Consider the following 22,990-nt stretch of genomic DNA (forward strand, 5'->3'; position numbering starts at 1 on the left):
CGATGTTTCTCTCAATGGCCCCACCAGCTGTGTTTGTTCACCTGAGGACGGTCGCTTGTGTTTTGATCGAAATGTCGTGGTTTTTTTTTTACCTTTTTATTATTATTTTCTATCTACGTGACTTTACCGAAAGAACCAAAGAATATGAGACAATTTGTTTCTCAGGGTTGGGTTAAAAAACCCAACCCGAGTTGCTCACATGAAATTGTCTTTTCCGAGACCAAGGTTCTCTGCAAACCTCCTGGCTACCATCAAAGGTTTGTACACGAAGCCATACAAATATACAAACACAGACATAATTTCAACCGTGATGATGGGTACAAACTTAGTAATCATTGGAAAGATGTTATCAACCACGCAAAAAAGACTTAATTACACTTTTTTGGACCATCTTATCTGACAGGCACTATTTTACTTTACTTTACCGAGTGTTAACATCCCCAGTGTTTAACAGTAATCTCTTCATTGTTCAGCCAGCATTGGTATAAACATGGGCATTTCCGTTCTTTTCTATCATGTGTATCAGGCCTCCCCCTCCCCCCCTCTCTGTCCAATGCGTTGGCGTGTGCAGCAGTTTGTCGCTTGCGCACAACCGCGTCCATGCCGTCGCCCACCCTTTTGGCCCCGCCCCCCCCTCCCTCCCGATACGTTCCATTCATTGGCTACCACATTCTGATGAGCTCCCCCCTCCCTCTCCTCCCCCCTCAACTCGCTTTTAAGGGATTACATCTTGAATCATTGCCTCACTTGATGCAGCTAATCTGGCTGTGACGGTCCCACCTGATGACGGAGACTTGTGTTGCCTCCGAAACGTTGTGATCTTTATTTTATTTTTTATTAATTTTGATGTTTTACCTACGTGACTTTACCGAAAAAACCTAAGAATATGAATCCTTGCAGTCACGAAAGCTTCAAATCTAAAAGTAAAAATGTTTGCCCCTAAATAATGTTTTCTGAGTGCGGTATTGGCCCAGGACACGCCGCTGGCGGTGAGACGATGTCGCTGGTGGCCTGGGAACGACTGCGAATTCCCCAGGAAGAGCTGGAGTCTGTGTAGTGTATAGTGTAGTGCATAGTGTAGTAGTGTATAGTAATGAATAGTAGTGTATAGATGTGTATAGTGTAGTGTATCGTGTAATAGTGTATAGTAATATATAGTAGTGTATAGTGTAGTTTATAGTGGCGTATAGTGTAGTGTATAGCAGTATATAGTGTAGTAGTGTATAGCAATGTATAGTGTAGTAGTGTATAGTGTAGTAGTGTATAGTAATGTATAGTAGTGTATAGTGTAGTGTATAGTAGTGTATAGTGCAGTGTATCGTGTAGTCGTGTATAGTAGTATTTAGTAGTGTAGTAGTGTAGTTTATAGTAGTGTATAGTGTAGTAGTGTATAGTGTAGTAGTGTATAGTAGTGTATAGTGTCGTAGTGTATAGCAATATATAGTCGTGTCTAGTGTAGTATTGTATCGTGTAGTGGTATATAGTGTAGTGTACAGTAGTGTATAGTAATGTAATATTTGTATTGATACAGGTACCGTTGATCACATCTAGATTATCATAAGACAATTATATATTCGATTTTATCACTGACCATTTGCAGATTTAACACTGACCAAAGTCGGTTTAACACCAACCAGACCTGGATTCCATCTCAGCTCTCACCATAATCTCAGCTATCACTATAATCTTGGCTATAACCTAAAGCTCACCCTGACTACATAGCAGGGACGTGTGTTTTAATTGGCACATATCATATTTTGTAAATGCCGTAGAGCATATATAAATGAACATGTGCGGTCCTTGTGTTTATCATATAATGCACTGGCAGTGCAGATATGCGGCTATGTAAATGTGTGCATGTATATCGTGTTTATACAGGTGTTACATTTGTAATGTGACTGCATACCATAACAGAATTCTAAATAATAGTTAAAGCTCTCTGGTTGTATCGAGCGCTGTTCGGCATGATATCTGACGATTTGTTCCACACACTGGGAGTTTATTCAGGAAATTAATTCAGTTTTAATCCATGTACGGGGAGCTTCTACAGGAACTGAATTATGTTCTTGAAGAAGCTTCTAGTAAGTGGAATGAAGCATCGAATATCACGCCGAAAAACACGCGGCACAACCGGGAAATATTGGAGAGGTGTACAGCAAAATGGTGAAAACCTGCGCAGTGAAATATTAATCCATAATAGAGGCTTTTTTTGGGTTAGATCGCGTAAATATAAATGTGTCGTTAAACCCACCACCACCCGACACAGCCAACTAGTAAGGGTTGTCACGTAAACAGAACGTGCCAATTCGTCACTAGTACAGCACTAACCGGTGTTTTGGAGAGCAAAGTCACGACATTTACAATCAAATACTCGCTTCAGTTACTTATATCGTTACACAGCAGAACTCCACGAACCCTCGCTCTAATAATCCACGAAAGCCTGCAATTCACACATTCTGTCGCTCCCTCAATCCGCAGCACGCCGCGGCAGATTAAGAACATTCTGTCGAGCACAGACCACGATCCGTAGACGTGTGCATCCCGAATGTGGAGCTGCAGGAGTTGAGCTGCAGGGGGACCGCAGAGGTCAAGTTTACGACGATCAATCTTTTTGTTGGTTTGCGTAAAGCAGACGAGCTGTGCTCACGTAATTTGTTCAGGTGATACATTTTTTAAAAACTTTGATCTGAAGTCTAAATCATCCTTTACCATAGACCTACACGACAGATTTGCGCCGTTTGGTGGTTACAAAAACAACCGCAACTTTGCAATCCGCGAATTTACCGTGGATTACTTTGACCGCTGGCCACGTGCCGCGATTCTCCTGCAAAATCCGCGATTATTTTTTCCGCGCAGATCAATGGAACCACGCGGCCCTTTCCTCCCATCGTTCGGGGGGTGCCCCGCGCCAGCGCAATCGATCCAAAGCCTGCGCGCAAGCGCTCAACATCAACGGGGATTGGAACGGAGTTCCGCTGTTTTTCATTTTCTTTCCGCAACCGGCTCGTCACGCGGAGGGGCTCGGCGCTGGCGACTGCACGCCGCTTCTGAGCTTCAAGACGTTTATGGCGCTGAGGGCCTCGTTGGCACTTGGCCTGAGATGCGCAGCGGCCGTCCAGCACTTGGTCATGGTGCGAGCAAAGTCGATCAGAATCTGCGCGCGTGCACACACGCGCAACAATGGCAAGATATTAAGGGCACTCACTGATTTGTCATTGCAGTTTCCACGACTTCTGTAAAGTGAGGCATTAGGATGACCTCTAATATGATGATATTTCCTGTCGCGGATTAAGTTCGCCCTTGTAATAATTAAACAAAATACAGCGCGCACTGCTGTATCTGAAAGTACACGTACCGGACGGCACATCGTCTAAGTCATCATCTGTATAAGCCATGGTCTATTCACTGCTGGGTGAAGGCCTCATCATGGTCTCACGATGCGAGAATCCATCTCCAGCTGCTGCACCAACATCAGCTCCATTCCCAGCCGCTGTCCCTCCATCCATTCCATCCCCTTCCTCGCCGAACGCCGTCGGATTGCAATTTAAAGCGCCCTCAAAAGGGCACTATGTAAATGCGAAATATAATGGATCTAACACGTAGGCTTTCGCGACCAATATTCTTCATAATAAAGGTTTTTGGGTTCGATCGTGTAAGTATAAACGTGTCGTCACCCTCCACCACCTGACACGGCCAATCAGTAAGGGATTTGTCACGTAAACAAAACGCCAATTAGTTACTACTTCAGCCCACCGGTGTGCTGGAGAGTGAATCCACAACATTTACTATTTGAGTAGTACGACGTTTCGCTGGTAATTACATCCAGCATCATCGGGCGAATTGCCAGAACACACAGACAAATTATATATTTTTCACATATGAAACTTTACGTTAAAAAATCTATTATAATTACTTATATTATACAAAAATTATTATTATGAGTATTAAATCTAGCGCACCGACGATTACAGTTAATTAATTTAAATCCGAAAACATTAAATAAATAAAAAATTCGGCCCAAAATCCAATATCCAAAATTTTTTTCATGCAAAACTCATTCCTAATTCCAAAAAAGCTAGCTAGATAGATATACATTCCTACCAATGAACATTTGTTCTCCCCCACCTATCCCCATGGGAATGAACATTTGTTCCAACCATTATGAAACCCTTTAGCATTCGGGTTACGGTTCGGGTTGGCTATGGTTAGTTACCGCCCAGGAAAGGACGAAGATAAAACTACATTGGTTCGGCCAAAGTGGTGAAGATCAAACTAGTGGGATGACAAAGTGAAACGGAGACTGAAAGTAGACTCATCAATTGTTTCGTAAACAAGTTAGAAGCCCGGGTCAGGTGACACAGTTATCCTGACTTCCTGGATTTTCCTGAAGATGCTTGACGCAGCTTCAAGTGCAACGTAGCGTGTCTCTTTGCTACATTTCGGTTGTGAAATTCGTTCTCCACTGTTGAGCTGAAACGATAACAAGACACTTGTACATGGCAGCAATTTATTCTGTTCAGCTATGTTGGGCATTGGAGGTTCTTACGACAATAATTTGGCCAGATCATTGGATGGCTTAACCCTGAAATCGATTATGAATCAAAATACTGTCTGCGAAAATCTACACGATAAGTTATAAAGGTGGTCGTAAAGTGAAGGCTTTACAGTATTTGGGAAATGCAACATAAACATCACCTTGTAATAAAAGTAACAGGGTACAAATATTGGGAAGGGGAACAAATATGCACTCCTGGCGGGGCAGGGACTCCTCATCGGAGTAGCGGGTCTTCTTCTAGCACCCACTCCCGTCACAGTGGCTGTGTGTCGATGTGGAGTCTGTGTCTCACCGGGTGCGACAGCCAATGGGGACTCAAGGTGGGCCGCTGTCCCTGCACGTGCACCACTTGAGCCATCTCCTCCAGCGTGGGCATCTCTGAGACGAGGCCGCCGTACGGCACCTGGTATCCGTCTGCGGGGCGGCCTGCACGCGCGACGCGCAGTCAACGCCACGATGAGTGAGGCCACAGCGTAGGGTCTACGCCAATCGTCGCGTCAGGGACCCTCCACCACCTGACAAGATTGTCACGTTTACCGGGGTATCATTTATACCGTGCCAAAGTACAGCATTGGTCATGTTCTGACCAATAAAGCCCCACACTGGTGACTTAAGAAGTTAAACTTAAAACGAAACAATTTTTTTTTATTTTATCAGGTAAGGCCCACTGAGCTGTGTAACTCTTTATTTCAGAAGCGAACTGGACACAAATGATAGCCCAACGAAGCGGCTTATCACGTGGAAATGTACAGCAGCCAAATACTCTAAACGCGTGATGTTGATTCTAAATGTCGAGGTAAAACCCGGAGGACTCGGAGACAAAGGCACGAGACCACTGGGAGAGAGACACTGCAGACTCCACATATACAGCAGGCGGCACGGTTCAGATCGAACCCACGACCTGCTGTATACCGGGCGAGGTAGTTAACATCTCCTAGCCACCGTGCCACCCTTTCATGACGTAATTTAACATCAGAGTGCGACGGCGTTTGAGCTAAGACGACTTTGAGCCTCATCAGGTTGTGAACTCAGAAGTCGAGTAGACTCCCTGTGGTAAAGAGCTACCACGTGGCCCAACCCAAAAAAATAAATATGGGTCATTGTATTGGCTACGGAAACCGATGTTTCAAGTTCGAAAATGCGATTATTTTATTTTAATTTGACTCACCTCTTATTTCTCGCCCATTCTCTTCTCCTCCCCTCGCCCCTCCACTCCTTCCCATCCCTCCCCTACCCCTTCGTCATTCCTAAGCACCCCTCTATCGCTGTCACTCATTCCTATCCTTGCAGCACGCCCCTGTCATCTAAATCACTCTATTCTGTCATCGCTTTGTAAGCTATGCTGAGCGCCTAGCGTTGAAGGCACTCTATAAATATAGATTAGATGTGTGTACGTAGAACTTCTTTCGCACCGTACGTAGCCAACCGTGCTAATTGTGCTGTATTAGTGGAGACTGATATCTGACGACAGATGTCATGCCAGACAGCAAATGCGTCAACTTTATACAAGGCGTATTCACATTCAACGATATTCATGTCGTCGCTTACGTATATTGATACCGTACGTGAATATTCACTCGGTTATTTTCGTATACCCTCCTCCACCCGACGCATCGGGATGTTTGCCCAAGTCCACGTGTGTGGGAGAATTTTAACTTGGCAGTGAGGTCACCTGGAGAAGCCCCCACGTGGTCACCATTCTGCAGACGCGGCGTGTACCGCCATCTTCCGTGCAGGAGATGGCGTTAGAGTTCATTAATTTGGTGATTTGAACATTTAACAGCAAAATAATACTCCTTGGGTCTTTCGGTAAAGTCACGTAGATAGGTTCAAATTAATAAAAATAAAATAAAACTAACAAAAAACTACGACGTTTCGATCATGATTATTTTCACGTTATTTTTATTATTTTCAACCTATCTACGTGACTTTACCGAAAGACCCAAAGAACATGGACACGTGCTCATACACTTCCACACACTCTGCAAATAGCCGTGCGTGCATACGGACGGGAACATGGCTCAGAAGAATATCACGTGCACGCTCGTGGACTGCAGGCCCGGTGGGGTTTGCGGGGCCTGCCATGCATGTTCGTGTATGTTGAACTTCTTTCGCACCGCACGTAGCCAACCGTGCAAATTGGACGGTGCGTCACATGGTTTACACATGTTTACTACACATGTTTACACATGTTTACACACGTGCATGGCACGAAAGCTGGCGCTGTGTGTCGGAGTATTGGGACATCCCTCTGGCCCGCAATGTCACGTTAAAGTTGGCAAAATCAATCCATCCGTGTGAAAATGTTTTCCCAGTTCTTTTATCTTAAATTTATAAAGCGCCTTTATCCAAGGCGCTTCACAAAGTTTACGAGAGGGATGTGGTATGGGGGAGGGAGGTTTAGTGCGTCCAGGAATTCCAGTGGGTGCCTAGGGATGGAGGGATGGATGGGGCCCAGAGAGAAGAGGCCGAGGTCTTCTTGAGGGAGGAGTGGAATGTGGACAGGGAGGGTGCTCGCTGTTTCACGTGGAGGGCATCTTGGCGCGTGCGTGCGCGTGCGTGCGCGCGCGTGCGTGCGTGCGCGTGCGTGCGCTTCTCTGCCTGCAGGCCATGCGCGCGTGTTTCGACAAACCCGGCAGGTCGGTGCATCTCGCGATCTCCCACAGCACCAGAGCCAGGCTGTAGATGTCCCCGCGCGTGTACGCCGCGATGGGGCCGCCGTGCTTCAGCGCGCCGCTCAGGAGTTCAGGAGGCGCGTACCGGCGCGTTCCCGACAGCTCGCTCTTCGTCGGGATGAACGCCCTCTGTTCAGAACTTCGAACGCAGTTTCACGCGGATGGATTGATGTCAGAACACACAAACGAACAACAACAGCAGCAGCAATTCTAGAATACGATGACAGCAACTTGTGGAGACAGTGGCGGGGCATGCTGCTGCACGTCGACTACAACCCACGGTGGCTCTGAGATGTTGACGACCTCGCCTGGTACACAGGAGGTCGTCGGTTTGATCCCTACCCTGACGCCTACTGCTGTATATTTGGAGTTTGCGGTGTCTCTCTCCCCGTGATCGCGTGGATTTTTCTTCGGGTCCTCTCTCCACATTTAGAAACATTCGTTGAGAGTGTTTGTCTGCTATTCATTTCCACGTGATGAAAAGCCACTTCGTTGAGCTATGATTTGCGACCAGGTCGCTTCTAAAAAACGATCTGCATAGCTCGGTGGGCCTTACCTGGTGAAATAAAACACATTTTAGTTCATTGCAAAGGCGGTGGATCACCACACAGATGTTGTGAAAAAGAGCTTCACAGCTCATCGGGTTTCTCCAGGATTAATAAATATTCAGATTCTGAACTCCGCTCCTGTGTGAGCCATCTCCTGTGGCTTGCCAGAAGGCAGCGCTACCTCACAGCATCACGTGGACTCCATCTGTCCGCACGTTTAGTTTTTTTTTTATTAAACATTCACTTAATTGTCTGCACATGCCTTGATCTATGTACGTGCCCTAATGTGCAGCGTGGCAAGATGAAGTTTGCGTGAATGGTGCTACAGCAGCAGTAGCAGCAGCAGCATAGACAAACGCCTGTCACTGCTCGTCTAAATGTTGCACGTCAATCAGACAATGTCTGTCAAGGTGAGCTTCTTTCGCACCGTACGTGACCAAGCGCGCTAATCGGAGGTGCGGGGGGTAAGCACAACAAAACTAATCACGACGACGACAAGCAGCAGCTCTAAAGAAATCTAGATTTCAATCGAGATTCAAAGGTGCATAGCTCCGGCTGCTTCCTGTCAGCATCACATTGGTGATGGCAGCGAGAGACACGGGGAGGAAAGAGAGAGGAGGAGGGGGGGCTGGGGAGAGGCGAGAGAGAAGTAGGTGGACGCTAAACGTTCAAGTCACCTCTCGTGATACGCAGAGAGTCCAAAGTCCGCCACGCAGCACTCCCCGTTGCTCTTCACCAACACGTTCTTGCTCTTCAGGTCTCGGTGCGCGACGGAAGGTTTGGGTATGTGTCCCGCGATGCTCGTGTGCAGGTGTCTCAGGCCGTTCAACAGCGAGTGGGAGAGCACCATCGCCTGCACGCAGGAACAACACGGAATGCAACTCAAAGACGAGACGTGAACACTTTCATCATTTCGACTTGGAGCGCGCCACACACTTCTTCGCCTCGTCTCGAAGAGGGAGAATGACGCGGACGAAGGCAGACAAACACCCCCCCCCTCCCCTCCTCTGTCCACCTCCAAGCTCTGCGGTCCTCTGTATATTAAGTTCTTATCGACCAAGTGATTATTGCTTATATATATATGTGTGCGTGGGAGGAAACCGGAGCGACCGGAGGAATTCGTTGCGTGCAGATGGAGCAGATGGAGCAGATGGAATCGACATATTTGTTGGGCTGACTTCTTTTGTTTCTCTAGGAAAGCTAGGGTATGTGGCACCCTCAATGAACCAGAGGTGGGGGGGGGGGTCTCACAAACGTGTGTCTTGACTCACCACTGCCCACCACAGTGCTCGATTTCACGCACGCGCCACCACCGGCCAGGCTGGGCCCTGCCATCCTCTTCATTGACTCTTTGCCTTTGCGACTCGAAAATTTGTGGATTCAAAAGCATAAACCCGGAGGTGGCCGGTTCGAACTCCCGGGCGTGGCGTTTGAAAACTCGTGGCGTGCGACTGCGCCGTGCCGTGCGCATCGTGAGAATGATGGGGGGCACCTTGAGAGGTGAAAGCCCTCGTGCGTGCGGTGTCCGCCGTGCTCAACGGAGCCGTCGCGGTGGCTTCTGGGGCGCCGAGCGGCGACGGAGATCGACGGCGGATCGTGTTGGACGCGCACGCTCGCGATTGGGTGCTTCGAGGCGACGATTTGTTGGGCTGAATTTAAATTGCTTCCAATTGGTGGGGGGTGGGGGGGACATCATGCGGAGACCTACCGGATGTTGTTATTTGTTACGCCTTTAAAATCTAAAACTACATGTTTTAGTACGATTTTAATGGATATTAAAAACAATTAGTAATGGATTTGTCACGTAAACAAAAAACGCCAATTAGTTACTATTTCAGCCCACCGGTGTGTTGGAGAGTTAATCTATGCATTGTTGTAGCTCAAACACAACTTTGATTTTATAAATCAACGCATAACTTGCCAGCCTGATACATTACATGGCACCGATTTGATGTCACCATCATTATCATCCGCCATGGGCAATCCACTGCTGGATGAATGTCTTTCAAAGCCACGGCCATCTCTCGCGATTCTGTGACGATAAACTCAACTATTTTATTTTTATTTTACAAGTTAAGGCCCAGTAGTAGTAGGTTTTTTACCCTTTTACCTGGCAACACAACTGACACCTTTACACAAGGGATCATGTTTGCATTAACCACAACACTTGCGGTCAAAATGCAAACAAAAAGACAACTCTGACAATGCATGCACTGTCCTTGAAATTGATTGGTCCACACCCGAGACAGCTTTTCTTAGAGCCTAGTCTCACATGGTGTTGGACCAGATGACGCCACTCCCTGGCTACTGGACATCTGGACACGTGCGAAAAAGAGCTTCATAGCTCATCGGATTCCTTCAGTCTGAACAAAGTTTCTGGTTCAGATTCTTGGCTGCCACTCCACTTTTATTCTTGAGCAGCCGCCAAGAATCTTTTGCTTCGACCCATCCCTGCCCAGGCTTCTCTGACTCTCTCCCCAGCAGTTTGAATTGTGCCTAGAGCCTGCACAGGTGCGCAGTTTAATTCCTAGCGTGCACGTCTCGACACTTCTTTGTGCATTTTTTAATTTTCATCTCCCTCCATATCTAATTCTAGATTTGAAGCTTTCGTGACTGCAAGGATTCATACTCTTAGGTTTTTTCGGTAAAGTCACGTAGGTAAAAAATTAAATTTAAATTAATAAAAGTGCGTGACTTTACCGAAAAAACCTAAGAGTATGAATCCTTGCAGTCACGAAAGCTTCAAATCTAGAATTAATACCCACTACGGGGAGGAATTCCACCGATCTGTTAGAGTTTTTAACAGACAACGAGACAAGAAGTCACAGCTCCTCGAGACGCTGGCCTTCCTCAAGAGATGCCACGATACAAGGTCGGGTCTCCTGGAATTTCCCTTTACTTGATACAGCAATCGTGCTGTGACGGTTCCACCTGATGACGGAAGCTTGTGTTGCCTCCGAAACGTCGTGATTTTTAATTGTACTTTTATTAATTTAAATTGTTTTTTTTACCTACGTGACTTTACCGAAAAAAACCTAAAAGTATGAGTATCCCTCCATATCGTCGGTGAAGGCCGATGCAAAATGCAACCACGTGTGTGTCTCGTTAATGGCGCCGACGCGATGCACATCTCCTTACCTGGGAGAGTTGGACGCTCTGAGCGAGCAGAAAGTCGTACAAGGAACCGGCTGGATGTAGCTCCGTGATGATGTAGTGGGCTGTGCAGTCAGGCCACCCGTACGTGTCTGAACCCAGGCACGCTGGCGGTAGGGGGGGGGGAGAGTCGCGCAAGTACATATGCACAGGACGGCACACACCATGCACACGTGGGTGGTGAGTGGGCAGTGGGAGAGACGAAGGCAAACAGTCTTACGGGAATTCGTTCCCATGATCCCAGGCGATATACATGTTCGCTTGTCGGCATTAACTGAGGTGGTGCCAATTTAGGGGTTTCCAATTCCTTAACGTCGCCAAATCAACAGGGAATTTTCGCGACAGCAATTTGAAGCGAGCGGGGTTATACATCCACGCGCGCGCACCCAGCACGTTGGGATGGCTCTGCAGGTGGGTCTTGTACATGTCGAGCTCCCACAGGAAGCTCGCTTCGTCTTTGCTCAAGATCATCTTGGCGGCCACCGCCCGGTCCCTCCACACCGCGCGCGACACTTGGCCAAATCCGCCCACGGCCAACCTCGTTCCCAGCTGCACCTCGTTCAGCAGCGACTTCTGCGCCGTGCGGGAGACAGGACGGGCAACGTTGCAAACCGAGACGAAGCTCCACACAAAGATTCAGCTAGTGCGGGGCCTGTAGCATGCGTTGTTATAAAGGGGCCCTAAATAAAAAACACACAAATACTAAAACACACATTTTTTTACTTGCATAGTCAATTGTATTTTTTAATTTGCTATACAGCCAGATAATACGACAATTCGCTAACCTTAAACACCCAGTCGTTCATAAAAGTAGAAGGCGGTATAGTACTATAGTAATATAGCAAGTGCGGAATCACTGAACCGGAATTGATAGCTTGAAAGTATTTAGCGCGGGGCCCTTGAAAGTGCGGAGCCCGTAGCTACTACATGTGTAGAAGTAGCTACTACTACTTATGTAGTAGTAGCTACTACATAAGTAGTAGCTTATCCACAGAACAGTCGCGAGCATTGGTAAGCTGCTTAGCTACGCATCATCGGGGAAAATCGCGGATAACCGTGGATAAAATAAAAAAGTAAAAATGTTCGCGGATGATGATGATTATAATCAGAGTTGTTCGCAGCTGCCGCGAATGGCAACAGCCGCGGGTAACAGGAGTGGCGGACGAGGAAAGTTTGACTGCGATGACACAGCAGAGCCTCACCATTCTGGCGAATTGCCCGATGATGCTGGATGCAATTACCAGCGAAACGTCGTACTCAAATTGTAAATGTTGTGGTTTCACGCTTCAACACACCGGTGGACTAAAGCAGTGAACTAATTTGTCTTTTGTCAACGTGACACTTTTTTACTGATTGGCCGTGTCGGGTGGTGGAGGGTTACGACACATTTATAAATAACGCGATCTAAACCCAAAAATCGCTGATTATGAACAATATTGGTCGCGAAAGCCTCGCACGTGTTAAACTGTCTCTCACCCTCTCGGCGTGCTTCTCATTCGCGTTAGGGAATTGCTGCTCGATGTGAAGGAGCTCCTTGAACGGATGAAGAGGGGACAACAGCAACAGACAAAAAACATCGAGACGCCAACAAATTTCATCCGGAAATATTTTTTGGTTTTTTTTCATCTCACGACATTCGCAGGCGAAGTCGGCCGGACGGCGTTGCGCTTCAACCCAACGTCGTGATTTGTGTGGCGCGATCGCTAAAAACAAACAACGATTGTTGTTGCCGCCGCTGCTGCTGCTGCTGATACTTAACAATATCGTCCGTAATATATTTGGTAGGTTTTTTTTTGGTTAGATCGCGTAAATATATAAATGTGTCGTTAAACCCGCCACCACCCGACACAGCCAACTAGTAAGGGTTGCCAGATTTGGCTGTTCGCCTGACGATGCTCGTTTGCAATTACTGTTGAAACGTCGTACTCAAATTGTAAATGTTGTGGCTTGGCTCTCAAACACACCGCTGTGCTGTACTAGTGACTAAGTGGCACGTTCTGTTTACGTGACAACCCTTACTAGTTGGCTGTGTCGGGTGGTGGCGGGTTTAACGACACATTTATACATCTTTTCGCGATCTAACCCAAAAAAACCTCTATTGTGAATGATATTGCGTAAAAGTGGTGAAATGCGTCTCTCAGCACCATTTGTCGTCCACACCGCTGGACGTCGTTGCTGCTGAGTCTGGACCATGTCAGGCTGAAAACAACAACACAATTGATTAAACAACAACACAAATGATGAAGAAAACAAACCGTAAAGACGCGTGGCCTAAGCAGTATTCACATACGGCCTATTACATTGCATTAATAACATAGTAATAGGAAGGGGTAATTAACGATGATTTGTTAGGGGATACGCTCACGCTCAGAGGCGCGAGGAGGAACCACAGACGAGCAGTGGGGGGTGGGGGGCACGTGCCCCCCCCCCAATGATCCGATCGAAATCCCTAATTTCGATCGGATCATTGGGGTTTATTAGTAATACATCGGCATTTTGGGACCCCCACTGCCACTTTGTAGCATATTTTTTACGTGCAAGGGACTCTATGAGATGATAGGACAATAGTCTGAGTCCATAATTGGCAATAAGTAACGGCAAAGCGGTTATAAGTGACTCACAGAATTGTGCGCAGTTGCGTATACAGCACACGACTTCCCTGAAGTCATCCAGCACCTTCAGAGAGCGCGATGCCAATCACACAATCCGGTTCGAATTCGACCCTCGATCGATGGCTGGCGCCATCGCCGCACACGCGACGAATAACAAGCAAGGGACAAGTCCTTACTCTTTGGTTTTTTCGGTAAAGTCACGTGGGTATAAAATAAAATAAATCACGACGTTTCGGGCGCAACACAAGCGTCCATCATCAGGTGGGAAAGCATGGTCTGCTGCTGAGGCAGACTGTTTTAAATCGTTAGTTTCAACTCTTTACTTACTAACAACTCCTTACTTACTAACTAACAACTCCTTACTTACTAACAACTCCTATCATTTTTTCATTGCTGGAGGGGTTGCCCCCCCCCACCTGACAATCCTGGCTCCGCCATTGCATACAATAACATGTTCGGCTATAACGACGTTTTCTGTTATTTTGGTTGCACCGCGTAATTGACGGTGGCAATAAAACAAAAACATTTAAAGGCACACTACTCGCAATTAGGTTATCGTGCGTGTTGCTTTCATGCGCATGACAGTTATCAAACCAGCCTGGTGCTGTTCAGTGACACACGCACACACCGGGAGCGGATACTGCATTTTACGCTGTTGCGTATTTTTGGGAAAGATATTTTTTTTCATTTGCAGCAATGTTTTATAAAAAATATTTTGTCGTTTATGGTTCATTTGTTGGAATCAAATCATTTGTTTGTGAATTATGTTCCTGAACATGTTTGCACTTCATTCATCTGCCGATTCGGGTGCCCCTCCTTGTGGCCTGGGCTCCCTGCCGGTCGCTTAAAGCTGCCACACAAAGACAAAGATCCCCCGTGTAGCCTGTAACAGACTGTTGGGGCAAGTGCTGTTAGCGAGCAGCACCTGTGCAGCCCGGCACGGCGCACGAGGGGGTGGGTGGCCAGCACACACCCACCCCACAGTGCACCCCTACCCACGCAGATGCCCACGATGATGATGATGACCCGTACCTGCACAACAGCGCAACGAGTCCCATGGTGAACAGGATAATGGTGATCAAGACGTATCTCATCGTCGATCCGCGCTCGCCGCCGTCTGCAACACAAGTGTGCGTCGATGGATCGCGCGCGTCGACGGATCGCGTGCGCGCACTTTGCTTTGAACGGCGCACTCGGATCGTGAACTCCAGCGTCTGCCCGCGAGGTGTCGGCGCGCATTCGAACCGGTTTCGTCGGACGAGACTCAAAACGTTCGCTACGTTGGCCACCCGGAGAATAAACACGCAGCAGCACAGCCGTCAACACTTGATCAGTGCCCCCTACCTTACTACAGACCAAGTCAGACCTCGCTGGTCACCCCGTGACCCTTATACATCGCAACGTTCATCCTACAAAGTCATATCACCACAAGGAAAAACACAAACACTCACCACTACACTCACCACTACACTCACCACTCACCACTACACACACCACTACACTCACCACTACACTCACCACTCACCACTAGTACACTCACCACTACACTCACCACTACACTCACCACTAGTACACTCACCACTACACTCACCACTACACTCACCACTAGTACACTCACCACTAGTACACTCACCACTACACTCACCGCTAGTACATTCACCACTACACTCACCACTACACTTACCACCACTACACTCACCACTCACCACTACACTCACCACTAGTACACTCACCACTACACTCACCACTAGTACACTCACCACTACATTCACCACTAGTACACTCACCACTACACTCACCACTACACTCACCACTAGTACACTCACCACTACACTCACCACTACACTCACCACTAGTACACTCACCACTAGTACACTCACCACTACACTCACCGCTAGTACACTCACCACTACACTCACCACTACACTTACCACCACTACACTCACCACTCACCACTACACTCACCACTAGTACACTCACCACTACACTCACCACTAGTACACTCACCACTACACTCACCACTAGTACACTCACCACTACACTCACCACTACACTCACCACTAGTACACTCACCACTACACTCACCACTACACTCACCACTAGTACACTCACCACTAGTACACTCACCACTACACTCACCGCTAGTACACTCACCACTACACTCACCACTACACTTACCACCACTACACTCACCACTCACCACTACACTCACCACTAGTACACTCACCACTACACTCACCACTAGTACACTCACCACTACATTCACCACTAGTACACTCACCACTACACTCACCACTAGTACACTCACCACTACACTCACCACTACACTCACCACTAGTACACTCACCACTAGTACACTCACCACTACACTCACCGCTAGTACACTCACCACTACACTCACCACTACACTTACCACCACTACACTCACCACTCACCACTACACTCACCACTAGTACACTCACCACTACACTCACCACTAGTACACTCACCACTACACTCACCACTAGTACACTCACCACTACACTCACCACTACATTCACCACCAGTACACTCACCACTAGTACACTCACCACTAGTACACTCACGACTACACTCACCACTACATAGCTATCAACCTGTTATCAGTATACCCTACATTATTACAGACCAATTCAGACCCTGTTGGTCACCCCGTGACCCTTATACATCTCAACGTTCATCCTATACATTATATACTACACTAATATACACTACATTTTACACTACACTAATATACACTACATTATACACTACACTAATATACACTACATTATACACTACACTAATATACACTACATTATATACTACACTAATATACACTACATTTTACACTACACTAATATACACTACACTATACACTACACTAATATACACTACATTATATACTACACTAATATACACTACATTTTATACTACACTAATATACACTACACTATACACTACACTAATATACACTACATTATATACTACACTAATATACACTACACTATACACTACACTAATATACACTACATTATACACTACACTAATATACACTACATTATATACTACACTAATATACACTACACTATACACTACACTAATATACACTACATTATACACTACACTAATATACACTACACTATACACTACACTAATATACACTACATTATACACTACACTAATATACACTACACTATACACTACACTAATATACACTACATTATACACTACACTAATATACACTACACTATACACTACACTAATATACACTACATTATATACTACACTAATATACACTACATTTTACACTACACTAATATACACTACATTTTACACTACACTAATATACACTACATTATACACTACACTAATATACACTACATTATATACTACACTAATATACACTACATTTTACACTACACTAATATACACTACACTATACACTACACTAATATACACTACATTATACACTACACTAATATACACTACATTTTACACTACACTAATATACACTACACTATACATTACATTTTACACTACACTAATATACACTACACTATACATTACACTACTACATGCCTGTCAACCCCTTATCAGTGCCCTACTTTGTTACAGACCAATTCAGACCTTCAACATGGGACCTTTCATGCCAGTATCAAAGGATAAGAATCGGTCTCACCCTGTCTGGCAATCTGTTACCAGCGCGTGTTCTGTTTGCATGTTCATCACAAGCACCGTGTGTGTGCTTAATGCAGTAACTTGATTTATTGCAAACGGTTTCTGTTTGGTGTTTGAACATCTTAGCACATATTCTTTGGGTCTTTTGGTAAAGTCACGGAGATAGGTTCAAAGAAAATAACAAAAACAACAAAAACACTAGCACCTCCTGTTTTATCGCCAGGAAGGGTAAAACCGATTCTTCTACAAGTCAGACCGTATTGGTCACCCCGTGCCCTTATAAATCTTCACGTTCGTCCTACAAAGTATCACCACAAGGAGAGAAACACAAACAAATAGACTCTTTTTTTGCCCGTATTGAAACGGCTTTACGCTGAATGGACCTAAAAACTCGATTTCCCAGCACAAGACTACGGGGTGAACCGTCTGGGCTGACAGCTGTGCGGCAGGCAGCGGTAAAGGTGCAGTGCTGCCGTTGATCGCCTGCTGCGGATGCCGGCCGTAGTGAAACGGCGAACGTGCTGGACCCAATCAGGATCTTTATTCATAATGCAGGAATCCGATGAGCTATGGAGGCCTTCTTCACGGAGTAATCTACAGGTCGTTTTCAGCTCACACGGCGCAGCAGTTGAAACACGGGGGGAGGGGGGTAAATTGGTTAAATCCACCCCCCACTGCCTCTGCCTACCACCCAGCAGCACACATGTGGTACTAGAGGCCGACCGAAACTGAATTTCTGGTTTCAGCCGAAACCGAAAGTAAAAAATGTACTTTCGGCCGAAACCGAAACTATGCCGCAAGAGGCCATTTGCCAACTTTCGGCGCCGAAACCAAAACTGAATTTCGGTCGGCCTCGATTTGGCACACCACAAGAGTCAAGTTGACTGGCAGGTGGAAATGTACGACGGTGGGGGGTGGGGGGGGGTAAGCTGCGGGCATTCCCGCCTCTCTCAAGATGTCTGGCCAGCGTGGAAGAGTAGACCAAAGTTACATTTGTAAAGGTGGCTCGCCAGAGGGGTCTGGTGGTAATTCCCTTCTGCCAGCATGGGCGTGAGCAAGCAATTTCATGGCTGGGCCTTTGCCTTTACTGTCCCGTACTTTCGTGCGCGTGACCACATTCTTAGACGAGGATTTATTCCAAGAATGAAAACGAATTTCTTTAGAACTGATTTGTGTTTTTAGTTTGTTGTCCTTCCTCCGATTGGCGCGGTTGGCTACGTGCGGCGAGTGAAAGAAGTATAAGGTGCAGGACAGTGCACTGTGAAGATGCAACGTTGGAGATTGAAAAGTCTCACCTGTGGGACGTTTAGGGGCCTTTGGGTTCAGCCCTTCATTGCAATAATCTCTATTAAAGCAGCACAGGAACGATCCACTCTGCCAGAACAAAAAAAAATCACTGTCAATCAGAAAAAAATACAAAAATATTCACTGCCAATCAGAAAAAAAATACAAAATATTCACTGTCAGTCAGAAAAACTAAAAATATTCACTGTCACTCAGAAAAACTAAAAATATTCACTGTCAACCAGAAAAACAAAAATATTCACTGTCAGTCAGAAAAACTAAAAATATTCACTCTCAATCAGAAAAAAAACTCACTCTCAATCAGAAAAACTAACAATATTCACTGCCAGTCAGAAAAACACAAATATTCACTGTCAATCAGAAAAACTAAAACATTCACTGTCAGTCAGAAAAAAACACGGACAAATTTCGGCACCGCCCCTTATTCGGATTTCGAAATCCGAATCTGTGTTTATGCTGCAGCCGGAGGAATCCGATGAGCTGTGATGAGCCAAATAAATTAACTTGAACTTGAACTTGTGAAGCTCTTTCCTCACAGATGTCCACTAGGGGCACGGGGCCAGAACGCCGCTTGGCATGCTGTGTTCACTCCTCGTGCCGCCAAGTTGCAGCTGCCAACGGGGGTGCCCCTAGGCTCGACAGCAGCCAGGGCGGTTGAGATGTGATGCAAAGCCTCTTCGCATTGTAGAGGAACTTCATTAATGAAGCACCTTATATAGGCAAGTCGTCGTCCTCTTTGATTATAATCAGTAATCGCAGACCAGCGGTAGTTTGCACAGAGCCCCGAGACAAATGCCCCCTACATCCACACACACGCACGAGCGATAACATCGTTTGCCAGCTGTGCATCACGCGTGAAAAGAAGAGCGTTGCTACGAGTTCGAGTTGTACGTTTGCCGTGCCGTGCTCAAGTTCACGGCCTGTCAATGTGTCCGATTGTGCGGCACGTGACCTGCCAATTGGCAAATAATTTGCACGAATTTCCATTTTCGTGGACTTGACCCGATCCAAGTGGCTAAAGACGTCGTCTTCCTGGAACAGCGATGGCACGCGCGCACGAAAGAAGTCAAACGCTGCGCGTGTACAAGTACGTTGTGGTGCCGAACTGCGTGGGGGAAGGACAACGGCACTCCTCCTGCAGAAGGTCCATTGCCCAGAACGTCGCCTAATACACCGTGTATATATGTGTAATCCCATCTTGTTGTCGTTAAGTCGTGTGTTGAAGTCGTTTGAGGCGTCCTTACCCAACAGCGAATCTCGTTGTCCATTGTGCATCCAAATTCTGTATCCAACTGGTCATCGGTCCATTTCTTGAACGCGTAGCAGCTGTTGTTGGTGCTGCGATCGCGATGGGAACAAAGGGAGTGAGTGGGTGGGCGGTGGGGAGGCGTGACGTCCAAAGGTGAAGGCGCAGCCCTGCAACTGCTCGCAAACGCCACTGCGGGTACAAGAGCCGCCTCCACTCGACGCAGCTCTCACGAGGGTCGTGCCAAGTTGATTTCGCGTTGTGTCATCCCAGTGGAGTCAATTTCCGATGTCATCTCTCAGCATTGGTATGTTTGGCCAATACCAATTACATTGTGTGTATATATTTCGACATTTGTTTGTAAGCTATGCCATGAAATCGTAGAACCCCAGAGGAGACCCACACATAACAGGGGGGAGAACCGACAAAGTTCACACGGAAATGCGCCCCGGTTGGGATTCGAACCCTCTCGCCCTGACACACCGAGCCAAAAGCACAGCGAGCGAAGCCGTCCGTTCTGATTCCACTCCTGCTTACCCCCAACAGCAGCAGCAGGAACCGATCGTGTTATTATTGAGCCAAATATAAATCGAGTTTCTCTTGTAACCAGCGGTGCAACGGCGCTCCAATTGATCCACACATTCTCAAGTTCACCACCGTATGCGGATTCACAAACATTGCGTGCAAATTCACACGCGCTCGAGAGGAGCCCCCGGACCCGACCGCACCATCACGTGATGTACCGTCACGTGTCGTACCGGCACGTGTCGTACCGGCACGTGCTGTACCGGCACATGACGTACTGGCACGTGATGTACCGGCACGTGTTCTGCAGGCACGTGCTGTACCGGCACGTGTCGTACCGGCACGTGTTGTACTGTCACGTGATGTACCGACACGTGTCGTACCGGCACGTGCTGTACCGTCACGTGATGTACCGGCCCGTGTTCTACAGGCAATGTGCTGTACCGGCACGTGTCGTACCGGCACGTGTTGTACCGTCACGTGACGTACCGGCACGCGTTGTTGACGCAGCCGCCGACGGTGCAGTTGCACGTCCGTTCGACTTGTCTGAGGCCGCCGACGAGGGACAAAGTCAGCTGGATGACGAAGAGACTCAAGGATTTCTCGCCGGACTGGTGGAGATAAAGGCAGAGGGGGGGGGCGGTAGTGGGGGGGTGTGGGGGGGGGGGGGTAGTGGGGGGGTGTGGGGGGGGTAGTGGGTGAGTAGTGGGTGGGGGTGTGGGGGGTAGTGGGGGGGGGTAGTGGGTGGGTAGTGGGTGAGTAGTGGGGGGGGGTAGTGGGTGAGTAGTGGGTGAGTAGTGGGGGGGGTAGTGGGTGAGTAGTGGGTGAGTAGTGGGGGGGGGTAGTGGGTGGGGTGGGGGGGGGTAGTGGGGGGGGGGTGGGGTGGGGGGGTAGTGGGGGGGTAGTGGGTGGGGGTGAGAGAGGACGCTCGTGATGGTGGTGTTCGAGATGTGGGTGAGTCGTGATCTACGAGAACAAGTTGAAATCAAACCGGTGGCCACATCGGCGACCCACGCCTTGTTTGTCGGTCCGCTCGTCACAGGAGGCCACCATCAAACTACCGGGCATCAGTGAACAAGAGCCTCAGTCCTGCTGCGTCAATATTCTGATTGGGACATCTGAGCCAATGTGACCGACTGGTGCCACAGGCAGCGGCGATGCAGAGATGGACAACTTCAGTCCGGTTTGCTCAGATATAAGTCGACGTGTGACACAAGACGAGGGCAGGAGAGGGACCGCTGACCTCGACTTTGCTGCACAATGCACAGAGGCCGCGTGTTTTTTTTATTTGAAACGTTTTGTGGGGTTTTCCCCAGCCTGATGATGGGGTTGTTTTTATTTCTCTCTCTCTCAGACCTTTTACAGATTGTATTGAAACCTGTTGGTGTAACTGCGTGGTGAAAGGCACGAGGAATGAGGTTTTGAAGCCATCCATTTGGAATAATCTGCCGAGGAGAGCTTGGGCATGAATCCACGTGCGTGCTGAGAGTGGAGGATGGCGACATTAGAGGTCCCATGATTCTTTGTTTTTATGCAAAGGGTATTTGTAGCCAACCCTGTACGCACGCATGAAGTGTTGACTTCTTTCGCACCGTGCGTAGCCCAACCATGCTAATCGGAGGTGTACTGGGAATGAGGCCTTGGGACAAACAGAAGGGACACATTTACACGCAGAGAAAATCCTACGTGGACATTGATTTGGACGTTAAATTGCCGGGCGTCAAGGGAGGTGATCGGGCTGGGTCAAGGCACGTGACGAGACGCGAAGATCGTCGAGACCAGCGCCGGAGTGGCAGCACAACGAGGGAGAAGGAAACGCCCCGAGTGAACGTCCACGGTGGAGATGGAGCGATGGAATCGGCTAATACGCAGGGGGCTAGACCAGGGGTCGACAACCCGCGGCTCTTTCAGGCCCGCCACCGTCTCACATTGCTGCTCGTGAAATATTGATTTTTTATTTTCGTACCGAATTCGCAAAGAACGACTATGAGACACGGGCGATGGCTTGGGGAGGTCTCCAGCCTGCAGTGGATATATCATGGCTGATGACGGTGATGAGCACACGAACACGCGATCAGAAGAAGACAAAGGCGGTCAGGTCGGACACAAAGACGGCTCACCCTGTGAATGGCGCCGCCAGGAGGAGCAGACATCGCCACGACGCTCGCTGCTCCAGTCTCGACTGCGGTGCCGCTCCCCACCTTGCTCGCGTTACGCGCGCGCGCGTGTTGAACTTCTATCGCACCGTACGTGGGCCAACCGCGGCTCAGCGGAGGAACTCGGGGGGTGGAAAGACGACGGCTGCGATGCTGAAGAAGCCGAACCGTGCGGCTGTGTGGCTGAGCACGAAGTGGCCTTGAATTGCTGCTTGTGCTGCAGGTGGTGGTGGTGGTGTGGGCGTTGAGACAGATAAGGTTGCAAGGGAAGGGGAGGCAGTGTTGTGCATTCTTGACCGGGCAACACGGGGTCCGGGCAACATTTTTGTTCGGAGTAAGTTGGAGGAGTAAGTTGTCAGGAACTCCGGGATACTGCGGCCTCTTCGCTTAGACACTTATTATTAATCTAGAGATCAGTGTCCAAGTAATTCATCATTCGTAGCCCTATGTAATTATAACAACGCCAGCGCACCGAGCCTGGCACTGCCCCCAAAGTTGCATCAACAACAACATGAACAACAATAGCTATGTCATGTA

The 22,990-nt window shown here is 47.8% G+C and overlaps 1 protein-coding gene across 2 annotated transcripts; it reads right to left on the reverse strand.

Moving 5' to 3' along the window:
* Positions 1 to 714: 714 nt before the first annotated feature.
* LOC144947694 (bone morphogenetic protein receptor type-1B-like) lies at positions 715 to 22,673 on the reverse strand. 2 transcript variants are annotated; one of them, XM_078876991.1, is made up of 14 exons: positions 22,418 to 22,673; positions 20,787 to 20,908; positions 19,771 to 19,864; positions 18,517 to 18,595; positions 14,576 to 14,660; positions 13,076 to 13,130; positions 12,408 to 12,464; positions 11,318 to 11,504; positions 10,917 to 11,038; positions 8,456 to 8,631; positions 7,188 to 7,369; positions 4,848 to 4,981; positions 4,372 to 4,470; positions 715 to 3,154 (listed from the first exon to the last, which is right to left on the reverse strand). In XM_078876991.1, exons 1-14 carry the CDS (start codon positions 22,448 to 22,450, stop codon positions 3,008 to 3,010), a joined length of 1,572 nt encoding a protein of 523 aa, XP_078733117.1. In that variant the 5' UTR covers positions 22,451 to 22,673; the 3' UTR covers positions 715 to 3,007. The 2 variants fall into 2 exon arrangements, with proteins under 2 accessions (XP_078733117.1, XP_078733118.1); XM_078876992.1 differs by lacking the exon at positions 4,372 to 4,470 and having other exon boundaries at positions 22,418 to 22,669.
* Between the last annotated feature and the right edge of the window lie 317 nt (positions 22,674 to 22,990).

Source organism: Lampetra fluviatilis, chromosome 46 (genome assembly GCF_964198595.1).
Source record: "Lampetra fluviatilis chromosome 46, kcLamFluv1.1, whole genome shotgun sequence".
Lineage (NCBI taxonomy): Eukaryota > Metazoa > Chordata > Hyperoartia > Petromyzontiformes > Petromyzontidae > Lampetra > Lampetra fluviatilis.